General features: G+C 52.3%; 1 protein-coding gene and 1 long non-coding RNA gene across 2 annotated transcripts; one reads left to right on the forward strand and one right to left on the reverse strand.

Moving 5' to 3' along the window:
* Positions 1-17: 17 nt before the first annotated feature.
* LOC111094184 lies at positions 18-18,274 on the forward strand. Its single transcript, XR_005356206.1, has 4 exons — positions 18-99; positions 3,530-3,678; positions 15,229-15,348; positions 17,440-18,274. It is a non-coding gene; the product is annotated as an uncharacterized LOC111094184 (long non-coding RNA).
* On the reverse strand, positions 3,679-18,892 carry PGD (phosphogluconate dehydrogenase). Its single transcript, XM_038532044.1, has 13 exons — positions 18,803-18,892; positions 18,354-18,429; positions 17,666-17,845; positions 15,259-15,324; positions 14,202-14,320; positions 12,041-12,110; positions 9,747-9,881; positions 8,040-8,229; positions 5,347-5,477; positions 5,024-5,157; positions 4,576-4,675; positions 4,317-4,439; positions 3,679-4,219 (listed from the first exon to the last, which is right to left on the reverse strand). The coding sequence occupies exons 1-13, from the start codon at positions 18,808-18,810 to the stop codon at positions 4,100-4,102; spliced, it is 1,452 nt and encodes a 483-aa protein (XP_038387972.1). The 5' UTR covers positions 18,811-18,892; the 3' UTR covers positions 3,679-4,099.
* Between the last annotated feature and the right edge of the window lie 3,387 nt (positions 18,893-22,279).

A 22,279-nucleotide genomic window follows, 5' to 3' on the forward strand; every position in this document is an offset into this window, starting at 1 on the left:
CCCCCCCCCCCCCCCCGCCAGGAGCCAGCCCTCCTGCGGGGCTTGCTCGCCCCTGGGCCGCTCTGCCGGGTTTGGGACCTCAGCGGCCGCCGCGGGGAGGTAGGTGCCCCACGCGATAGGAGAGGGAACAAGGCCCCGACGTGCTGGGACGTCGTGGAGCCCAGATCCCATGGGCAGCCGGGCTTCTGAGCCGCGCCCTCGCCATAAACGGGACGCGGACGTCCGGGGGCTCACTGGGTCCTTCTCCGCTGCCCTAGACTGGGCACCGTGAGTGCGTAATTCAGTAGGAGTCATCATTTGTTTCCTCCAAAATGTCACTGTAAAATGCTGATTCAAAAAAAAACCCTGCATTGGCTGTGGTGTGGATTCTACAGGGTCACGGAGTCAGGGCCTCCGGTCTTCTCTCCCCACAGATGCGAGGTCCCAGGAACAGCGCTTGGCACATGGTAGGTGTGCAGTAGGTGTGCCAGGGGCCGAGGAAAGACGTGAATTGTACACGGGGTGCGGTCAGACAGTCTAATGGTTGAGGGCACAAACCCGCACCAGGTTGCTGAGGTTCTGGTTCCAGGGCTCAGGAGCTCCGTGACCTCAGACAAGTTACTTCACGTCCCTGGGCTTCATCGACAAATGGGGGATGACGCCAGGGCCCGCTGCAGAGGGTGTCGTGCTAAAGGAGTTCACTTAGAGCAGTGCCCGGTGCACCCTGTGACTTGAATTCCTGTACGTGCCGCTCAGAAGACTCCCAAAGCGGGCCCAAGCGCCTGACGAATGGTCTTTCTCCAGGGGAGCCCCTGTGACGATCACATTCCTCAAAAAATCCAGTCAGTATCTGCGGGCCCACACGCTCCCCACATCCTCTGCCATCTAGAGGTCACGTCTAACCCTCCCCACCCCATTGAAGTGGAGGTGCTAATGACGTGCTTGTACCTGATGCACTGTGCCTGACTTGCGGCTGGCTGGCGCCCAGGCTGCGTGTCTGCTGTTAGCAGGATCCCTCACCTCTGGGGCGGAGCCCCTGTGTAAAAGGCCAGCGCAGCCCGAGGCTGCCGTACTGTGAGGCAGCCCAGCGCCGCATGAGGCCACTTTTGTGTGCCTTTCTCCGCCCTCGCTGAGGTCCCAGCCAGCAGCCGGCAGTGACCACCAGTCATGAAGAGGCCAGACCCCTCCAAATGACCCCAGCCACGGAGTGGCCCGGACACTGTGGAACAGAGACAGGCTGTGCCCCCAGGCCCTTCCAGGTCCTAACCCACAGAACTAGGACACTACTACTAATGGCTCTTACCTGTGCTTAGCGTGGTCTGTTACACAGCACTCGGTAGTACCTGGGACAACATAGAGGATTTCTAGACAGCATATACGTGCTAACCATCCCGAAGGCCTCTGCTCCTCCCAAAGGGTTGGACTCCGCATGTCAGAGAATGCGTACCACTTGCCCATCCCCCGCCTAAGGTCTCCTTGCCGAGAAATCCTGTCTACTCGCTTGTCTGATCCAGCGGTCTTTATAACCAACCTGTGTCCCCAATAAAGCAGGAGTTGTGGCTGAAGACGAAGGGGCCTGGGATTTTTGCACAGGGAGGCCCTTTGCTGGACTAGCCACCAGACTGTCCCTGCGTGGTCAGGTTGGCAGGGACAGACTTGCCCAGGGCCAGAAGTCCCACTTTCCACATGAGCTGGGTAAGAAATGGTGAACCCTGAATAGTCGTCACTGGGCGAGCACTCATTTCCTTCTCAGAACAGCTCATCACCCTCTTCATGTGGATGAGAACAGACACCGGCACCTGGGCTCAGTAAAACGGAGCACAGGGAGTTCCTGGCGGGACAGAATAGGGACCTGGGCTACCCGGGAAGCTGGGCAGCCCGTACTAGAGCCCGTACAGGTTTTTACTGATCTTTCAAGCCAGTCACGGAAGTTAAAATTCAAAAGCACAGGAGCCTATATAGTAAAACCAGTCCCCACCAAGGACGTCGGCAGAGGACGGTTTCATTCTTTAACACCAGATTCCTATGCTCTTGCTGTGTGCCAGCTACTGTGCCAAGTAGTTTATCCATAATCCCATTTGTTGTCCCAATGACCCGAGGAAGTGATTTTTAACCCCATTTTGCAGATGAAGAAATGGCAAGGTGGAGGACTCAGGTGACTTACCTGTGGGGACAATGCCGGTTAGCAGAGCTGTGTACCCTCGGGTGTCCCAGCTTACCTGTGCACTGATGCTCCTCCGTCTGTGCTCTAGCACTTCTTGTGGGCGAGTGGCCAACGTGGCGTCGCCCAGTGTGGGGCCACACCCACACACCCTGCCGTGCAGCGCACAGGGGAGCCCCACCAGGAACCTTCTGAGGACTGGTTTGCAGAGTGAGCTCCCCACTGGGTGCTGAGAAGTAATTTGGTTTCTGACTCTCAGAAATCCCACTGCTTCAGGGACAGGTACACCCTGACATGGTCGTAATAATGCCACATACAGGAGCTTATCATGTGCCAGGTACTGGCCTGTTCTTACTCCACGAATCCTCAAAGTAGCCTTGAGGAGACGGTACTATTATTGTCTTTTACAGATGAGAAAACTCAGAGCAGAGATAGTAAATAATTTGCCCAAGTCCAACAGCCAGTAGGTGAAGGGCCTGGATCTAAAGCTTCACGGCTTCTGGAGGGTGAGCAGGAGCTTCTACTGCAGGTTATCATTAGGATTTCAGACACTCTTGTGGACAGTCCAGCTTCACATTCCGTCCCCAACCCCTCACCAGTGTTTCTTTGAGGGAACTCGCTCTCCATCCTAGGAACGCCTGTCTGCCTCGAGCAAGTGGTCACCAGTCACCTGTGAGAGAAGCTGCATCGAGTGGAGTGGTTCTTCCCCCTTACAAAAGAGCCCTGTCATGGGCAGTGACTCAGCACCTCTTAGACTTGCAGGTGGGGCGGGGAGGGGTGCCGGCCCTGTCTGGCTAAGTAGTCACATCCAGGCTGAGAGCTTCAAACGCGGAACATTTAATGAAAAGGGTCGCCTCCCATGATAGCTCTGTGAGCCCCTGCACTTTTCTGAAAGAGGTCAGAGGTCAGATTCCTCACCAGCTGTCAAAACAAGGAAGCCCTTTGCTCTATTCTAGGGTACTCTCAAGGCTTTCTAAAGCATTCCAGAGAAATCTTCCTGGAGTTAGGCTGCTGGAATAAGACAATTACACTGGCATCAGGCCACAGAACACTATGAAGTATGCTGGCAGGAACTTTTGTCCTTGAGTAAATAAGATAAAGTCGATAGGCCAGATTCAAGGAGGAGGCTTGGTTGCTAAAAATCCCACCCCAAAACCAAGCACCTGGCTCAGGGCCAAAGAGAAAGAGGTGGGCACCCTGAGCCCACCATGTCGTGTAGTAGTATCAAGTGTGACAACACGAAAGGCATGAGGACTGTCATCAGTGCACGTCCATGGACCCAGTGCCCAACCTGGGAACACATTCAGATCCCCTGTATCCCCTTCTCATCCTTTCCCACACAGTTAATCAGGATCCTAACTTTGCTGTGTTTCTTGTATTATCCTGGAGTCTTCTTTTGGAGAAAACGCAGAGGAAAAAGTGAACAAGGCTCAAAGGAAACAGACTCCAATGTGATGAAACCTGCTGCAAACCTTTCTGCCGGGGGTGAGGACGGCTCACTGTGGCCAATGTGAGACTACTTTAGTCTAGAGAAGACGGTAAGTAGAATGTACCTTTTATTAAGTGGAGAATGGGAAATCTATTACATGATACGAAGATTCCAGTTTGAGAAAATCCCACAGCAACCCTTCCCATCTATGCGTGCCTCTATCGGGAAATTGCCCTGCCTCCCTAATCACAGGGGACACGTGGAAAACTGCTGCTGGGAGCTGACTCATGATTCACGCTGGTGTGCACACGGGCACCTCCTGCTTGGCCCCAAGGGGGCCAGGCCAGAGGGCACGGTGCTGCTAACCCAGCTACTTTACAAGTAAACTCACATTAACTTTTTCAGGAGTCTCTTATGAGAGACTACTTTAAAAGGTCTGAGCAGAAAGTAGGGCAGAGGGCTGTGTAAGCAGTGGCAAGTGGCAAGTGGAATGTCCCAGTCTAGGGAATTGTGGCGGGTAACCAGTCTGGTCAGGCATTGTATGAAGAGGACGACACGCTGCCACCGTGGCCTGTCCAATTGGTGTGGATAAACTGTCCGGGTTTGGCTAAGAGTTCGTAAGTGTGAGCCCCAAAGTAATCCCGCTGAGCCTGGAAAACAAGAAATTGGGTTGGTTGGAGTAATAAGTGCACACGCCGCCCTCAGCACCAGCCAGGTCGATGTTTGGCACCTACTCCGAGAGCTCACCTGGATGAGGTTGGCCGGTAGCATCTCGTGTCTGTATCCATCATAGAAGGAAAGGGCGGTGGTGAAGCAGGGCATGGGGACACCCGCCTGGACTCCGGTGCTCACTGCCCGCCGCCACGAGTCCTGAGCAAACACAAGCCACAGACAGAGAAGATAACCGCTCCCAGTCAAAGCAACAGAATTCCATGGGCATCGACGCCCGTAAGTGAAACACAAAACCCGCTGAGACGGTTCCCACCACCCAGCGGGGGAGACCTACCTGGCAGTTTTCAACCGCTGACTTGAAAAAGTCATCAAGTAGTAGATTCTGAAGTTGTGGGTTCCGATCAAACGCATCCTTTATCTTTCCCAGGAACACACTGAAATTAGGAGGGAACAAATGAACGAACGTTAGCCTCAGCACGCTGAATGCCGGCAGAGCAGGGAGAGAAGTCGGGAGCAGACACACGCCCTAGCAGGGTACAAGCTTGCTCTCCTCATCCCTTTAAGCCAGCTGCTGGCTCAGTGAAGAGGGTGCCAGAGTCCCAAGAGGCAAGGCCAGAGGGCACGATGGTTCTCACAGGATCACTTTAAAGGGTGTAGCGCAGACAATCTAGTTTAACAGCTGACATACGGCATAAAGGCAGGATGTGACCATATAAACCAGTCCCAGGGAAACTGTCCACACAGGCGCAGAGACCACCACTCTCTGTGCCCCCCGCACTCACCTCCTGATGATGCAGCCCCCTCTCCACATCAGGGCGATGGCACCATAGTTGAGGGTCCAGCCAAATTCTGTAGCTGCCTGTCTCAGCAGCATAAAGCCTTGCGCGTACGAGATGATCTTGGAAGCATAGAGGGCCTAAAGAACCACGGCCCCGTCAGAGCGAGAGCCAGCCACGTGCCCCCCGCCCGTGGTGCAGGTCCTAGCATGGACAGGGGTAACAGGATGGGGCTGGACTCTGCTGCCCCCACCTGGGCCTCCCACGTCCTCCCACCCCACTGCCTCCCGAAGCGCCAACAAGCACCACGGCCAGGGACTGGGCCCCACCTTCCGAATATCTTCCAGGAATGCTTTCTTATCACCTTCAAACTGCATCTTCTGGGGACCCTTCAGCTTTTTGCTAGCCTGAATCCTCTCATCCTTCAGAGATGATAAGCATCGAGCAAAAACCGCTTCTCCTGCGCAGGGGAGGGGATAACATTACCAAAGTTCACAGAAAACCGGAGGGTAAAGAGTACACATAAGCCAGAGAGGGTGAGGAAAACTAGAAAAGGAGCTGGATTTCCAACAGTGCAAAGAGCTGAAGTCTCAACCTTGGGCCACAACATCTAACCTGGTGCAGAAAGAACTTTTAAGCTTAAAAAAGGTTTTGAATTTTGAGAAAGCTCTAGACAATTTGAGAACTACAAGTCCAAACAAGTCAATCTTCCAACATAAATACAGGTATCAACCACAAAGATCAACACAACATTCAGAAGGGGAATTGGAAGTGCCTGGCTGGCTCAGGCGGTGGAGCATACGACTCTTGATCTCAGGGTTGTAAGTTCAAGTTCGAGTCACAACACAGGTGAAACCACTGTTATTCAGAATTTGTCCGTTGGTCCACATATAAAGTTTCACTTGAGAGAAATTTAATTTTAATTTTTTTTTAAAGATTTTATTTATTCATCAGAGAGAGAGAGAGAGAGGCAGAGACACAGGCAGAGGGAGAAGCAGGCTCTATGCAGGGAGCCCGACACAGGACTCGATCTCGGGTCTCCAGGATCACACCCTGGGCTGAAAGTGGCGCTAAACTGCTGGACCACCTGGGCTGCCCGAGAAATTTAATTTTTAAATGTTCAAACTCTCTTCCTTAGAAGCACTCACTACCCCCTCGAAAACTAGTTACCATCAGGCTGCCTTGGGATTGGGCTGGATGCTTGGCTACGGTTGCACTGCCTGGACATGGGGCTCATCTGAAACGAGTACTGACTAATAGCACAGGCTCAACCCACAAAAACTCCACGTGTAATTGTTAAAATTTAGTTTCTAGTACGTCCATCAGCACCACGATTTTATTTGAATAAATGACATCATGATATGGTATTTTAGTATCAAGACATTTACCATCTTCAACAATTAGCCCTTATAGAAGACTCCTGCTCCGCTGACAATTTATAGAACTAGGATAAATTACTCGAAATATTCCTTCCCCCACAGACAAAATGAAGTCAAATCTCTGGTCTTTGTTTTCAAGGAAAAGAACCAGCCCTACACCTGACCACCCTGCCCAAACTCCAAGCACCCCACGAGCAAGCATCGCTCATCCTGGGGCAGCACCCCTGCCATGCCAGTAGCGCACACGCACGGTGGCTGGGTGCTGGAGGGGGGGACTCAGCGCGGGAGGGCGGAAGCCTCTGGGTAACAGCTGGCGCAAGGAGGCCAGCGTGGCGCAACACTTGGTGTTACCCAAGGATCAGCCCGAGACTCACTTCCCCCTTAGTTCCCCAAATGAGAATGGCATCGAGGAGGGAGTAGGCCTGGCCCACCTTCCACTGGCAGAAGGGGACCAAGTCTCTCAAGCGAGAGGAACCTACAGTACTCCTGTTGAGTCCGCGATGGAGAAACCGTCCCCCGCTGTCGTCCCCGAGGTCCCTGCCCAGGGCGGCACCCAGCGACTAGCAAAAAAGTGACTGCTTCCTTCTGCAGAGCTGGCTATGCAACCAACTTGTCCTCAGGGCACCTCCCAGCACTGTCCCTGGTCACGGGGAGCCATGGTTCTAGCAAATGAAAAGGAGTGGGGAGACGAGGGAGGGAAAGGCCGCCCGTGACCGGATGAGCAGAGGGGAGAATCTGTTTTACTGGACGGGGAGCAACGATTAGCCTTTCATTCAGCATGCTAGCCACCTTGTTTTATTCTCCATTTTCAATCTTGCCAGAAGTGTACCTATCTTATTCTTAAAGGACTAACTTGTAGTTTTATTAATCCTCTTATTATTTGTTCTCTGTGTGTTTCTGCTTTCTAGAATTTCCTTTCCCCTGTATCTTGAGTCTGATGCTTAACTCACTGCTATTAAACAAACAATATGCATGAAAAAGACACACATGAATGGCCAGGATGGTGGCTTTTTGTTCTAAAGGGAGAGGAAGGAAGGAAGGAAGGGAGGGAGGGAATATAAAGGACCTGAAATGTATAGGTAATACTCTCTTTTTAAAAAAATATCTGGGGGAAGGGCGCTTGGCTGGCTCAGTAGGAAGAGCAGGTGACTCTTGACCTCAGGATCATGACTTCAAGCCCCATGCTGGGCAGAGATTACTTAAAAATAAATAAACCTTAAATAAAATAAAGTAATAAATATCAGGGGAAGGGGGACACCTCAGCAGAACATTTATAATAAATGCTGAGTACGTAAGCTTATGTCATTTGGTAAACTTGTGTATGAAAAATTTCGTTACGTTGACCTTCCCCCTTAGACAGTCATGGGGGTCACCAGCCACTGTTCAGTCACTCAGACAAAAGCAACCCTGAAGGTCGAACTGGGTAGGAAAGCCAGGCACTCCCACGTGCATCTCAAAGCCACAGGAAGGAGAGAAGAGATTCAAGGGCATCAGCCTCTTGCGCTGGAGCAGAAGGCACCGGAGGCCGCCCACGTTCCCCTGAAGACCCGCTCCCTAGTAGCCAGGCTACCCCCATCTTCCAGGACAGCGAGAGCAAAACCAGTGAGACGAGAGGCTTCAGCGGAGGCCAGGCCGCACGTTACCAATGAGGGTGACGGGAACGCCGTACTCCAGGGCTGATATGGCAGTCCACTTCCCCGTGCCCTTCTGCCCTGCGCTGTCCCTGATCTTGGGCAGCAGGTGTTGGCCATCACTGTCTCGGAACTTGAGAATATTGGCGGTGATTTCAATGAGGAACGAGTCGAGCTCCGTCTTATTCCATTCCTCAAATGCCTAGTGCGGGACGCGAGAGGAAACCGGGTGAGAGAAAGCAGGGGCTGCCCAGAGGCCCCCTTCCCTGGCTCACCGCCTTCCTCTGCAAATACAGACCCAGGCGCTCCATCTGCTCCGCCCCGAGGCTCCAGGGCTCTAAGTGCGTGCGAGCCTCCCAAGCTGAGTTTTCTGCTCACCACCAGTCAGCGGTATGTGAGGTACGTGACTTCAGGTGGTCATGCCAGTGACTGCCAGCACCTGCCAGCACGTTCTTCCCACAGAGCCGATCGCTCCTCACCTCACACCACTGCCCCCTCAGAGGCCTTCCCTGCTCCCCTGACCTCCTTACTCCCGTCTCCTCTTCTGTGTAACAGTTACCGCCAACGAATGTCTGCGTAATTGCTAGCCTGGCTTCCCAGCTCTGTGCAGACAGGGACTTTGGTCACATCCCCAAGGTTTAGAACAGTTTCTAGCACACAAAGCAGCAGGCGCAGTATTTGTTGAATAGATACGTTAACCTCTAAGTCAGTCACATTTGAACACAAAAAATGAAAAGCGCTCTTCCAATGAAAATCAAGTTAAACTGTTTTGGAAAGAACAGTCAAGGCAAATCAGTGAAGCCAAGTGGGGACTGCCAGGAGGACGGGTGCCGGGCGGTCTGAGTCGGTGGAGGGTGCAGATCATGATCTCGGGGTCGTGAGTTCAAGCCCCACACTGGGTGAAGACGATTAAAAAGGTAATAAACTTTAATAAAACAAAAAAATGAGGAGGAAAACCTGTAAACAAAATTCTGGAAGGGTTCTTCTGCAGACATCTCACAAGTAAGTATTCCTAAATCGTGTTCCACATGAAGTCACTGGGAGCAGAAATTGCAGATGGTGAGAGAGAGGACTACGGTGCTGGCCAGCAGAGCCACGCCTCGAGAAAAGGACTGGACAGGTGATGAATGCGCCTTCCTCTTTTCAGTTAAAATAAATGTTACCTAGTAACGATGCAGACTGTCTAGAGAATGGAGTCCTGACGTTTACCTCGACGTGTATTTTTAAAAGATCAAACTGATAGAGGGATAGACAGATAGATATTCGATCAGGTTTAGTAAAATGCCAGAGGAGAATCTGGGTGGTGCACACACAAGTGTTCTTTCAACTCTGCTGTATGTTTGAACATCTGGTTCATGATAAAATGTTCCCCCCACTCTGACCTTTTTGATTAACTGTCAAACAGCCAGTCCCAACCTGACCAGGAAAGCAAGTTTCGATTCCACCTCCCATGGGGGACGATGAGAGGACCAGTAAAAGGCCACAGGCCTGACAAGGGAATGGTCACTAAATGGTGGTAATGACTGCCGCCCAGGTAACCTGGGGACTCGGCTTAGTGACCAGCTGTCCTATCTTACCGCGTCCCCTGATGGAGGCCGAGACCAACCTGCCACCAGCAGTGACCACAGGAAGGAGGCAGAGGAAGGCTTCGTCGTGGCCAGCAAACCCCTCTCATCTGAGCAGAGTCCCCTGCGGCCAGGGGCAAGGCCTGGGACTCACCTCCGCCATCCCGTTATGCTCCATGCCCAGCACATCCCTCATCAGGTGGTAAGCCTCACAGATGAGCTGCATGTCCCCGTACTCTATCCCATTGTGCACCATCTTCACAAAGTGTCCTGCTCCTTCGTCTCCCACCTGTCAGAGCAACGAGCACCAGGAGGCCGTCAAAGCGGCGGGTTAATACCTCAGAAAAGCCCACGTCAAGTTCTTTGGCAAGGCTCCCTCCCCCTATAAAAAATGACAAATATGAAGCAAATATCTGCAGTATTTTTAAAATTAAGAATCGCTTCATAACAGCTCCACACAGCTCAGCACAGTCCGGCGTGACTGCAGACTCACTCTGAACTCATTCCTCTCAAGGTTTTTCCAAACATCCCAATTCACTGCGAGCGCCCACAGCTCCTCACCCACTGTCTCCCATCCTCTCTTGCTACTAAGGGCCCCGTGCCCCCAGCCCTGCCCCCAAGTGAAAGGAGCCCTCGTCCTCCTGAGGTCACCGCTCTCCTACTCACCGGGCTTACAGTAAGTCGGCTAAGTAAATCACTTGTACTTTTAAAAACATAAATGTATCGTGGTTGTTTCTAACGGCTACCAAGCCCAGAAACGTGTTCCTGCCAGAGTCTCCCAGCGGCCAAGACACGGACTTCTAGGAACACTGGCAAGATGTATACAGTCAGAACACCAGCCTGTGAGTTTAGGGCAAGAAACTCGACTACGGATCCTTAGTGCTTACAGTGTCAGTCCCACTGGCTCGTTCCGTCCCTGCAGGCGAGCTGCGCGGGAAGCCAAATAATCTGAAAACTGTCTAGTGGGCCGGGAGTCAGAACAAAGGGGTATCGTGGTCAAATACTCGGTGGCATCGGGTGCTGCTGTCAGGTGCATCCATCCCCACGACAGGCGTCCCCCTGCGATGTCTGCCGGGCCTGGTGTGCCGTCTCTGCTCTGTCACCGCGGGGAGCCGTACTATGGACGCCCACATCACAGACTTCCACCCTCTGAGCTGCCCCCTTCTGATTTGGACACCTTCTGTGGCTGCTGAGTAACAGGGCTAATCACATTACTTCACCCCATCCTTCCTGTAACTTCACGAATGAACTAAGGCGTCCCTGCTCTTAGTATCTCTACCAGCTTTTTCAATATCCTGAGACTAACGCCCTGAGGCTACAGAAAGTCAATCCCCGACTTGATCGGGACACTTGAGGGCCAGTGCTAGTTTTTTCTTCACCGTTCTGTCCTAAGCATGTCTACAAAGAGGGGGCTGTTGCTGTCCTGTTACTGTAGTAATCAGCGACTGAGGCCCGAAAGTTCCCTTCCTAATCCTTCATACTAATGAGAAAATCCTCAACCCTCCAAACCCAGCCCAGCACCCTCTTGGCCTAGGCAGACTTTGCCCGAACTCCATGATGGCTGGTTAAAATGTATGGACCAGCGTGGGGTGCCCGCTGCCATCACGGGCCTGGTCAGGCCTCCCCAATTCCTCGTACACCTCAGGCCTCTTCCATCTCCCCTCTTAACCTCCCTCATACAAAATAAAACTAAAAAATGGGATTAGGAGCTAAAGAGACCTCGGAGACCATCCAGCCCACCCCCCATATTTTATAGACGAGAACACTGAAGCCCACATACTGTACTGAGTCACTCATGTCACACAGTGAATGGAGAGCCAGAATTACAGGCCAGGTCTCCCAGCCTAGTGCCTTTCCCACCCATGGCATGGTCCGAGGCTGCAGCGGGGATAAAACTGATTTTAGCAGCAACACAAAATGCAGGGAGGGAGGCATAAAGGAGTGAGCCTGGGCCTCCCTCCCATTTCGTGAAGGCAAAAGGCCATGTATAGCGTACTCTGTTCAAGCACAGAATACCTGCATCCCAGGCTACGGGAGAGATTGTCCACATCCGTGGCCAGGACATCTGACCGCATCAGCCACTCAGTCCTCCTTCCATGCAGGCAGAGAAAGCCCGCTTTTGATTCTGACATTTTCTTCATTTTCATGAAGTCACACGGCTAAAACAAATCTCGCTTCACCTCATCCTTGCTGTACCTTCTTAAAGAATCCAACTTTTAGATGAATTGAGGAGGCCTATTTCTAATACCAGCCTCAAGGCTCTGAAATATTAAGATGCAAGGACATGTAAAACAGGCATGCATCTTGGGCCTCAGCTGCGCTAGCGACTTCAAGACTGAGATGCTTGTCACACAACTAACTGCTGCCACAAGGTGGTCCTGGCTGTGTGCACTGTGTCATGTTTGCGCCCAAGTTACCACCTGGCTTGAAAGAGAAGCCAGAACTTGCCCAGTCACAGCAGGGTTCCCCCGATCCGACCTTCGCAGCGATGCCTTGGAAGATGGTCTTGATGTGGGGCCTGTGGGGTGGAACCGTGTAGTTTAGCTGCTGAAAAGAGGACTGAGATCTCAAATATTCAAGGACCTCCCGCCACCCCCGATTTTTTTCTCCAAATAGGAGGTGGAAGCACCCCCCTTCATGGAAAAAGTAACCAATGTGCCAAGACCACGAGGTAAGCCCATCAGAGGCTGCAGACTATCTGGTTAAAGCAGACAGACCCGCTGGAAGCATGAAAGCACCCGGAGAAATTTCCTCTGCACTGTCAAAAGGAGCTGTGATTCCAAACAGCAAGCAACAGGGAAGTTCCTGCAGAGGCAGATGCCTTTTACGAGTCTGGATGCAGGTCACCGGGCGGGGCGCGATCCTGGGAGTGCAGAACTGCGCAGGTTTCCCAGAGCAGAGTTCCTTATTACCCCGAGGAAGGCTGCTGTGCTTCGTCCCTCCCACTGCCCCGCAGGAGGCCAGGTTAGCTCACGAGGCTTTCTGCTTCTGGTCTCCTCACTACTTACTAATAAAGGCTTCTTTACAACAAGTTTTTGGTAAAGACACAGAATTGACAGAATTGCAAAGTTAACGTTCAGGATTAGAGCTCAAACAGCTAAATGTTAAGCTTCAGAACATCACGGAGCTCGTACTGAGCATTTCAGATGATGGTGCGGCTTCTACTTCTCCAGCTGGGCCTGGGAGAATGAGTCCAGGAGCAACTGGGGCACCTGCGCCTTATCAGATGTCCTCACGTGTATCATCTGAGTGCCTAGCCCGAGATAAATGTTCGTAAGCTTCTGAGAGGCAGGAAGGAAGGCCTCTCTCTACTTCTAGATTTCACATACTGCAGGGGCGCCTGGGGAGGCTCAGTCGGTTAAGGGTCTGACTTTTGATTTTGGCTCAGGTCATGATCTCAGGGTCCTGGGATCGAGTGCTGTGCTGGGCTCTGCATGCAACAGAGTGTCTGCTTGGGATTCTCTCCCTACCTCTCCCCTTGCTGAAACTTGTGCACCTGTGCACACACGCTCTTGCTCAAATAAATAAAATCTTTAGATTTCACATGCTGCAAAGAATTCCCCAACCTATTCATCAGAGAGGGAATTTTTTATTTTTGTAAGATTTTATTTATTATTTATTCATGAAAGACACAGAGAGAGAGGCAGAAACACAGGCAGAGGGAGAAGCAGGCTCCAGGCAGGGAGCCTGACGTGGGACTCGATCCCGGGTCTCCAGAATCACACCCCAAGCTGCAGGCAGCACTAAACCGCTGCGCCACCCGAGCTGCCTGAGACAGGGAGTTTAAAAAATAATCTTCCCCAGTAAGCCCTACACCTCTGGGAACTAGGCTGGGTCACTCCTTACTTTTATACTTAATATAATTCTAGCATATTTGGAATTCAAACTCCTTCAGAAAAGAATGGTACCTTTCCACATCTCCCTCAACAAGATCCCTCCTTTGCTCGCTCTTTCTCTTCTGCTTCTCCAGCCCTGTCTGGTTCTCTCAGTCTGTGTCAGGGGTTATTACTACTAGCACCTTTTCATTTGGATTCTCTGTCCTGCTTGCCCCCCACCCCCACGCCTTACGCACTCCTCCTCTTACATCACCAGTGCACCTCCCCCTCTATGGCCAACACTTCCTCTTACATACAGCACAGTGAACAGTGCAAAATTCGTTTTTCCCACAAGTCAAATAGAAAACTTCTACCTCGTTTTCCCAGGCACAAAACAGGCAGGCCGTGTCAGATTTTTCCATTACTCACAATTGTTAAATAAACAGTTATTTTAGGACTGTGCATCAATTATAGAGGCAGACATTACTTCTAACTTCAGACCGTGCCCAGGACATTATTCGAACAGAACCTTCCTTAAAGCCTCTGAACTCTGTTAAGCCTGTTGAGAACGTCCTAGTGTCAGTCTTGGAGGAAGTAACAGAAGACAAAACACAAAAGAGAATATGCACATATGTGATGTCAAAGTAGTGAAAAGTATAGATAAAAGAAATATTTCCAGCATTTCCAACACTCAGGCACCACTGAGATCAGGGTGGCAGAAATGCCCATGGCTCATCTTCCTCACAGCTCAGGCTCCCTTATGCTGACATGGGGGTGGCACCTTGGATACTCACCAGGCCTCTTTGTCCCCTCCTGGCATAAGGGAGGGGCCATACCGGGCCCCCTCCTCTCCACCACTGACTCCACTCCCCACAAACAAGATTCCCTTGGCCTTGAGGTCTCGACACCGTCTCTGGCAGGAGAGAAAAACAATTTCATTATGCTTCCATAAAATAGTTTCTCTCAATGAATGAAGAGGAGGTAGAGGACAGGTATGGAGAGCCCACACTGGATATGAAATGGCCCAAGGATCCAAGAACCTGATCATTCAAGAAATTTTATCCTGGGGCACCTGACTGGCTCAGTAGTAGAACATACAACTCTTGATCTCAGGGTTGTGAGTTCAAGCTCCATGTTGCGTGGGAGTCTACTTTAATAATTAATTAAAAATTAATTAATAAAAAAGAGGAATTTGATTGCCTCAGTTTGAGTTAGGAAAAAAAAAAATCCGGGAGCCCAGCTGGCTCAGTCAATAAAGCAGGTGACTCTTGATCTCGAGGTTGTGAGTCTGAGCCCCATGTGGGTGTAGAGATTACTTATTAAAAAAAAAAAAAAATTCATGAAGTTTAAAATAGCTACCCTTCCCCCAAAAGGAAATAATAAGGCCAACACACATTCTCGGTTCCCTAGAAGATCTAGTACCATAAGACTCCATTAAGAGTTGGTGGGTTTTCCATGGTTTTACTTTTAAGAGCTGGTTTCATACAAGTATGACTTTCTGCCATTCAGCACTTGAGATCATTCAGGGTCTCCTACACATGAGGCCAGTAGAGCCGTGGCTCTCAACCCTGTCGTACACGGACATCTCATGGGCTGGAGGCGGAGGGACAAGCTAGGCACACACGGGCAGCCCTACTCTATCTAAGCAGAAGTCATCTTTCTGAGTTCCACGTGTGATTGAGGAGACCTCAGGTATGTCTTAGCAGAGCAATGGTTGAGGATGGCAGCTCCACACCAAGCCCCAGGGTCAGCACTACAGAAGGACAGTCCACTCCTTTATCACAGGTGCTATACTGATACGTTTTTCTACAATGTTCTCAGAAGGAAGAACTCAGACTGAAGAATACTTACTGTGGTGTCCCTGTATTCAGAATTTCCTCCATCGATGATGATGTCACCAGTGTTCAACAGTGGTACCTGTAACCAGATACTAGCGTTAAGGTGGGCTGAAGAAATGAAAGACAAAAACAGAATGTACTTTAACCAGTTGAAACAAACAAGAATTTCTCTCAAATAAATCCAGCCTAAAAGTATATATAGTTTAGTTTTCAGTAAGTCCTCCCTCCCTTGGCTAGAGCTGGATCCTATGGGCAAGGGTAGGGCTAGCAGCCTAGTCAGAATTCTCTGCCAGTAAGATTGTTCTCTTTAAAATTTCATGACAACCAAAACCTACCTGCAAAATTTTATATTTCCATTGTGTGTCACTGGCTTCTTTACATCCCCAAACGCTGGAAACAGGACTTGTTCTAAAGGATCACGCCACTTCCTGTAAAATCTGCTCAGGGCAGAGTGGAGGTCCATAAGTAGCCATCAGTTGGTTTGGTGCCTGACCAAATGACGTGATCAGCCCTGTCTGGAGATGGCAGGAGACCAGACCTCAAACTAGCACACCTTTCCACAGCACAGCTAAGCCTGACTCTATTAAGTTATTATTCAGACTCCCTGCACGAGGCTCCAGCGAACACGACTTCGTATTTTCTTATGCTGAAGAATAAACTACCACTTTCCAGTCCATTCTGTGCGTAGCTAATGGTGACCAGCTTAGCATCCTGCTACACAGAAAGCTTGGTACGTCCTTTCCTTATCACAGTGTTCTTCCTTTCTAGATCATTTTTTTTTTTAATGGTGGCACACTGGTTACAAGGTCCTCTCCCGGCGGAGACACCCCCACTGTTAACATGACTCCCGTAAAACATCCCTTGCCTTTGTTTATTGTCACTACATTCTCACAGCGAAACATTTCTTCTAAACAGCTAATGCCTTGGTTTTTCAGAGCTGTTCCTACAAAATGGTATTGAGTATCTTTTTTCTTTTTTAAAGATTGTATTTATTTATTCATGAGACACACACACACACACACACACACACACACAGAGGGAGAAGCAGGCTGCATGCAGGGAGCCTGACGCGGGACTCAATCTCAGGACTCCACGATCACTCCTGGGTCGAAGGCTACACCACTGAGTCACCCAGGGATCCTGGCTTTGAGTATCTTCTTAAGTCATTTCCCCAGGTTCCCCTCCACCCATATGCCATGTGTAGTTTTGTGGGTTCTGCTGGAGGGAAGAGCACCCAAGGCTGCACGGCACTGGGAGCAAGCTTGTTGCCAGAAACTGTCTGTGAGGTATGTGGAGGGAAGGGCCCCAGAGGGGCCCCAGAAGCCGCTCATAGCATCGGTGCTTCAACCAATGTTGCTGGGCACAGTCCCCGGGGAAACAGCTATTTTCGCCATTGGCTCCTCCTCTCCCCCGGCCATCCCAGTGGGTGAGTGGTCGTGGGCCCTTCTGTGAGGGGACAGCCTGGCAAAGACCACATGCCCTGGCCCTGGGGCCATGGGGGGGTGCCTAAAGGAGGGGTCAGACTACAGCGTTAAAGAACCAGAATTAGCACCTAACGCAAAGCAGTCACCCTTCCGCTGAGACTCAGGGCCAGAAGTACAAAGCAGAACCTCTGGGGCACTCGGGACTTTGTCGCCTGCCCGCCCTAGCATGGCCACTGCAGCCCATACACGTATTTTTCTTCCAAAAAAAGATACACTTGCTAGAGTCAACAGATCATTCAGAAGTACCCAGGGCAGCGCGGGTGGCTCAGCAGTTTGGCGCCACCTCCAGCCCAGGGCCTGATCCTGGAGACCCGGGATCAAGTCCTGCATCAGGCTCCCTGCATGGAGCCTGCTTCTCCCTCTGCCTGTGTCTCTGCCTCTCTCTCTCTGTGTCTGTCATGAATAAATAAATAAAACCTTTAAAAAAAAAAAAAAGAAGTACCCAGCATGTAGTTCCTAGGATTCCCTAAGGGAATCTCATCATTCATATTAAATCATACAATGATTTACAAGCTGTTACTTTATACATATGCTGAGAAAAATGAAATCTTCTTTTAGTGAAGAGAACTAAACATGCTTTATGTACAACCAAAATAATAAGTTTTTTTGAATATGAAAGACAGGGACTGAGATGAATACTGTTTGTTCCTACTGTTGATGAATTCTTATGGAAATGTCTTAGTGTCCTCAGAATTTCTTTTTTTTTTCAGAATTTCATTCTTACGTAATTATTACCACCTGAGGATATGCGGTGACTTAATTAGTGCCAATCATGTTAAACAACACGGAGACATTTAAGCATCGTTTTGTCTGAACTGAGGAGTTCGCATCCAGACACAGGAGAGAAAAAAAAAAATCTCCTAAATAAAAATAACCGAAAGAAGGAAGGGGAGAAGCTGCCTCGCTGGCAGCAGCTGGGCGCAGAGCCAGCCTCACCAGTTTGCCAATGAAGTCGTCGACGGCCTGCCCAGCCTTCACCAGCAGTATGATCCGCCGCGGCTTCTTCAGCTTGGAGACCATCTCCTCCAAGGAGTGAGCACCAACCACTTTGGTTCCCTTTGCCTCGTTGGCCAAGAAATCATCCACTTTGGAGACGGTCCTATTGAAGGCGCAGACCTAGAAGGACAAACGGTCGGATGAGGAGGACCCAGGGCACAGAGGACCTTCAGACCCTAGATTACGGGGAAGCTGCTCGGGCCGAGGTGAGGAGTGAGCCCGGGCAGAGGCCAGAGGCCAGAGGCCAGCGGGGTCGCCCCCCGCCGGGCTCAGCGTCAGGCCAGAAGCCAGCAGCCGCTGCCAGTACTCGGGTCCGAGTGGGCTCGTCCGGCTGCGCCGCTCACTCCTCGCTCCGCCCAGGTCTCAGCCGGCATCAAGGTGAGATTCTGCGCTCTCGGGGCGGGGGGGACGCCTCCTCGAGGATGGAGGGTGGAGGATGGAGGGTGGAGGGTGGAGGATGCGGCAGACCCGCGGCGTCCGAGCCACACTCCACGAGGTCACTGCTTCTCGTCCTGGGCCAAGGCCCCGTCCCGCGGGAGCCGCCGCAGCAGCAGGTGGTCGGGCTCCGGGGCCACCAGCACCGCCCCGCGCCCCGCCCCCGGCCCCGCGGGCAGCCCGCACGACTCACCACGAAGCCGTGGTCGTTCATGTTCAAGATCAAGTTCTGGCCCATGACCGCCAGCCCGATCAGCGCGACGTCGGCCCTGCAGGGGGGCGGGGGGAGGGTCAGCTCCGCTCCGCGCGTCCCCACCGCACCCCGACCGCATCCCCACCGCGCGCGCCCGCCCGAGCTCGCCGCGGACGACCCGCGTCCCCCCCGGGCTGCTCCCGACTCCCCACCCCCCGGCCCCCTGCTCCCGCCCCCCACCCCCTGCTCCGGGGCCTCCCCCCCAGGCTGCTCTCGGCCCCCCGGCCCCCTGCTCCCGGCCCCCTCCGCCCTCCCTCCACCCCCGCCCCGGGCCTTCCAGAGGCGGCGACCCCGAAGGACCCGGGCTGCGGGCCGCGCTCCAGGACCGCGTGGCCCAGGACGTCGGGGCGGCTCCGCCGGGAAGTCCGGGGCCGCCGGGCCCCACTCACTCGGCCATGGCGGCGGCGGCGGCGGCGGCCGGGCAGGAACCACGGAGCCGGGGGCTGAGGGCGCGGCGCGGCGGTGAGGCTGAGTCCTAACCCCCAGGCTCCCGGGCCCCTCCGGCGCCGACCAATCGGAAGGAGGGGGCGGAGCCGTGCGGCCGCGCCATTGGCCCCGCCCGGCGCCTGTTAGACCACCCGACGCAAGCCGGCCCGCCCACTCCCAGGCCGGCCCAGGAGAGCGCCGAGCACATCGATGACCTCGCGGAAGCGGGCGGGGGGCTGGGCGCGGGGCCGCAGGCGCTGGGACAGCGGAGGGGGCCGGGCGCGGAGAGGGGGTGCCCGGGACAGGCCCGGGGGCCCGGGGAGGGCGCGGCGCCAGCGGAGGGGGCACAGGGGGCGGGGGGGGCCGGGGGTACGGGGGGGGCCGGGGGTACAGCGGGGGCCGGGGGAGGGGGCACAGGGGGCGGCCGGGGGTACGGGGGGGCCGGGGATACAGGGGGCGGGGCGGGGCAGGGGGGCCGGGGGGCCAGGGGGCGGGGGAGCACGGGGCGAGGGCCGGGGGTATGGGGGGCCGGGGAGCACGGGGCCGGGGGCGGGGCCGGGGCCCGGGCGCGGAGGGGGTACCCGGGACAGGGACAACGCCTGTCGCCTGAGCCACCCCCCCCCCCGCCCCTTCCTGCCATCGCTGCCGCGCGCTGCGGGGTTCAACCCCGTGGGGAAGCGGTTCGTCCGGGCCGGTGGGTGTAGTGGGAGCGGGGAACGCGGGGGGACGCAGCAGGTGCCGAGAGGCGGCGAGCAGATGGGGCCTGAGAGGCCAGGCCCGGGCGCGGCGCTGACCTCCCGAGGCGCAGAGGACCCAGAGGCGACCCCGCAGCCTCCCGGTGGCCCCGATGCGGCCGGCATCTCCCGTCGCCCTGCACCCCCCTGCCTCCCCGCCGGCCTCCGGAGGCCGGTGCTACGGAACCAGGCTTGGCGCCTCCAGCACATGTGAGGATTTTTTCTGCGGACCCTTCATACCGTCTACCACGCACCTTGCACACAGTGCTCACGAGAAACGAGTCACAGGTGGTTGATGGCTCGTTAGTGACCCAGTTGTGACTAATTCAAGGCCTAAACTAGTTGGATCACACCAATTGCACAGATTATACACGTTTTAACAGATACATTATAAATGACTTACATGTAAGCCTGTGTCCCACCATAGTGTTTTTTTCCTACTGGAGGATGGGTACAAATAAAATCACAGTTAACAAGGTTTTTAAATGCATTATGGAATCTCACTCTGAATATTTAAAATCTCACAATCTACCTTGCATGTAAATATTTTCTAAAGAACATGAAATTTATTAGATACGAAACACAAAAGTCAAACCATCCGAATCAGGATCCGGTGAGCTCCCACCCCAAACCCCATAAAAACATTTCACATACACCCACAATGGCTTCAGCGGTTTTGGATGAACCAGGCTGGCAGGAATCTTGGGGCTCTGCCAACCGGGTATCTCCACACTCCAGTGTTCAAGGAAGTTTGATCAATATGAACTCTGACACCACAGATCGGGGCTAGGCCAGGAAGTGTGTGTTTATCACCCCAGGTGATTCTGGATGACCTTTTGAAATAGTTCTCAAAGGGTGGTCCAGGACCCCTGCAGACAAGTGGGCCCAAAACGATTTCAATAGCACCAGCAAGATCTGACTTGCCTTTTTCATCCTCATTCTCTTTCATCCTCATCCTCATCCTCATCTCTCTTAGTGTCCAATGGAGCTTTCCAGAGGCTCTATGACACGTGATTTGAAGAGATGAAATGCAGAAGCAAATGAGAGAATCCAGCTGTCTTAAACTGTAGTAAGCCAGATGTCAGAGAGATTTGCAAAACTGCCAAACAATGACATGGATCACTGAATTTCCTCTTGTTTTGGGAAATTGTTATTCAAAAGTTTCTCAGTTTTAATTTCTAAAATGGTGATATTGATAATACATAAAAACAGCTCTTTGTATCGTCAGTATTTTTAAGAGTATAAAAGGGTCTGAGAGCAGTGGTTTGCAAACCACTCTTGTTTTGGAAAGGAGGAAATTGGGGTTCAGGGAGCCGAGACTTGCTTAATCCAGCCATGCACCAGAACTGCCCCTCAGGGACAGATTGGATGCTCTCCAAGGACCTTCTCAGTGGACCCTGGGGTCTCGAGACGGTTCAGTGGTAGGACAGCACGATGTCACAGAAGTCAAATCAGATGACTCCTCAGACCACCTGGAATGTATTTCTTGGAAGCTGTGTGTTAGAGAAGGAGGAATGGGTTCTGCTGTCACACTGTCCGTAGCTCACTCCGTAGCTTCTTTCTGGCTGTGCAATTTGGGACAAATTGAGTCTCAGGAGTTTCAAGTGTAAAACAGGAAGGACAAAACCTCACCTAGAGGTAGCTCTAGGGTGAAATGACCCAAACAGGGACTCGCATCTGGACCTCATGCCCACATGCCAGCCTCTGCCTTTCTTGACAGAAAGGACACGGAAGAAATGCAAACTGTAGTGGAAAATAGGATCGAATCGAACCCTTCTCCCAGGCTTCCTCATGCGTGGTAACACTGTCTTGTGCGATTGACATTTGCTGGGAGAGTAGAACTGAAACGTTTCCCCAAGATACACACGTATACAAATGATACCAGGTGACAGATGGTTGACTAGATGGGATGTGTCTTTTTACAGCTTATATGTACACCCTTTAAATCTTAGTATACCTCAATAAAGCGGAAAAAAAGAGCATATCTTCAAAAGCTCATTAGGTATTCATACACTATCTGATGAAATATCCAGATTTTTTCCTTTTGTTTTTTTCTTTGTTTTTTAGAGAGAGGGAGGGAGGAAAGGAAGGAAAGAGACAGAGGGAGAGGGAGAGAGAGAATCGTAAGCAGGCTCCCGCCTAGTGCAGAGCCCGACGAGGGTCTCAATCTCACGACTCTGAGATCATGACCTGAGCTGAAACCAAGAGTCAGAGGTTTAACCCTCTGAGCCACCCAGGTGTCCCTTGTTTGTTTGCCTTTAATACATTTTAGAATAGATTTTTAAAAGAGTTGCAGATAGTTCAGAAAATAACCTTAGAAGCTTTACCTAGTTTTCCCTGTGGTTCGCATCTTAATATTACCACGATGTTTGTCACAACTGAGAAACCAGCATTTGCATCCACTGGTAAATGAACTCCAGACGGCATTAGAACTGCGTTTTCTAGGAACGCACGTTTCCTGTGGGGGGCCATCTCGTTATCACATCTTCTTAGTTTCCTCTGGGCTATGACTATTTCTTGGGTTTTTTTTTTCTTGCTTTTAATGACATTTCATTTTTTTGTAAAGATTTTATTCTTTGGGCGTCTGGGTAGCTCAGGCGGTTAAGCACCTGCCTTCGGCTCAGGTCATGATCTCAGGGTCCTGGGATGGAGTCCCGCATTGGGCTCCTTGCTCAGCAGAGAGTCTACTTCTCCCTCTCCTTCTGC

This window comes from Canis lupus, chromosome 2 (assembly GCF_011100685.1).
Source record: "Canis lupus familiaris isolate Mischka breed German Shepherd chromosome 2, alternate assembly UU_Cfam_GSD_1.0, whole genome shotgun sequence".
Lineage (NCBI taxonomy): Eukaryota > Metazoa > Chordata > Mammalia > Carnivora > Canidae > Canis > Canis lupus.

What these genes read in the sequence shown, in the direction of transcription:
- PGD (XM_038532044.1), bottom strand. An exon ending in GGAGGGGACAAAGAGGCCTG is followed by an intron (nt 12,111 to 14,201) that starts GTGAGTATCCAA and finishes TCCACCCCACAG; the next exon opens with GCCCCACATCAAGACCATCT. An exon ending in GGGAACCCTGCTGTGACTGG is followed by an intron (nt 9,882 to 12,040) that starts GCAAGTTCTGGC and finishes TTGCTCTGACAG; the next exon opens with GTGGGAGACGAAGGAGCAGG.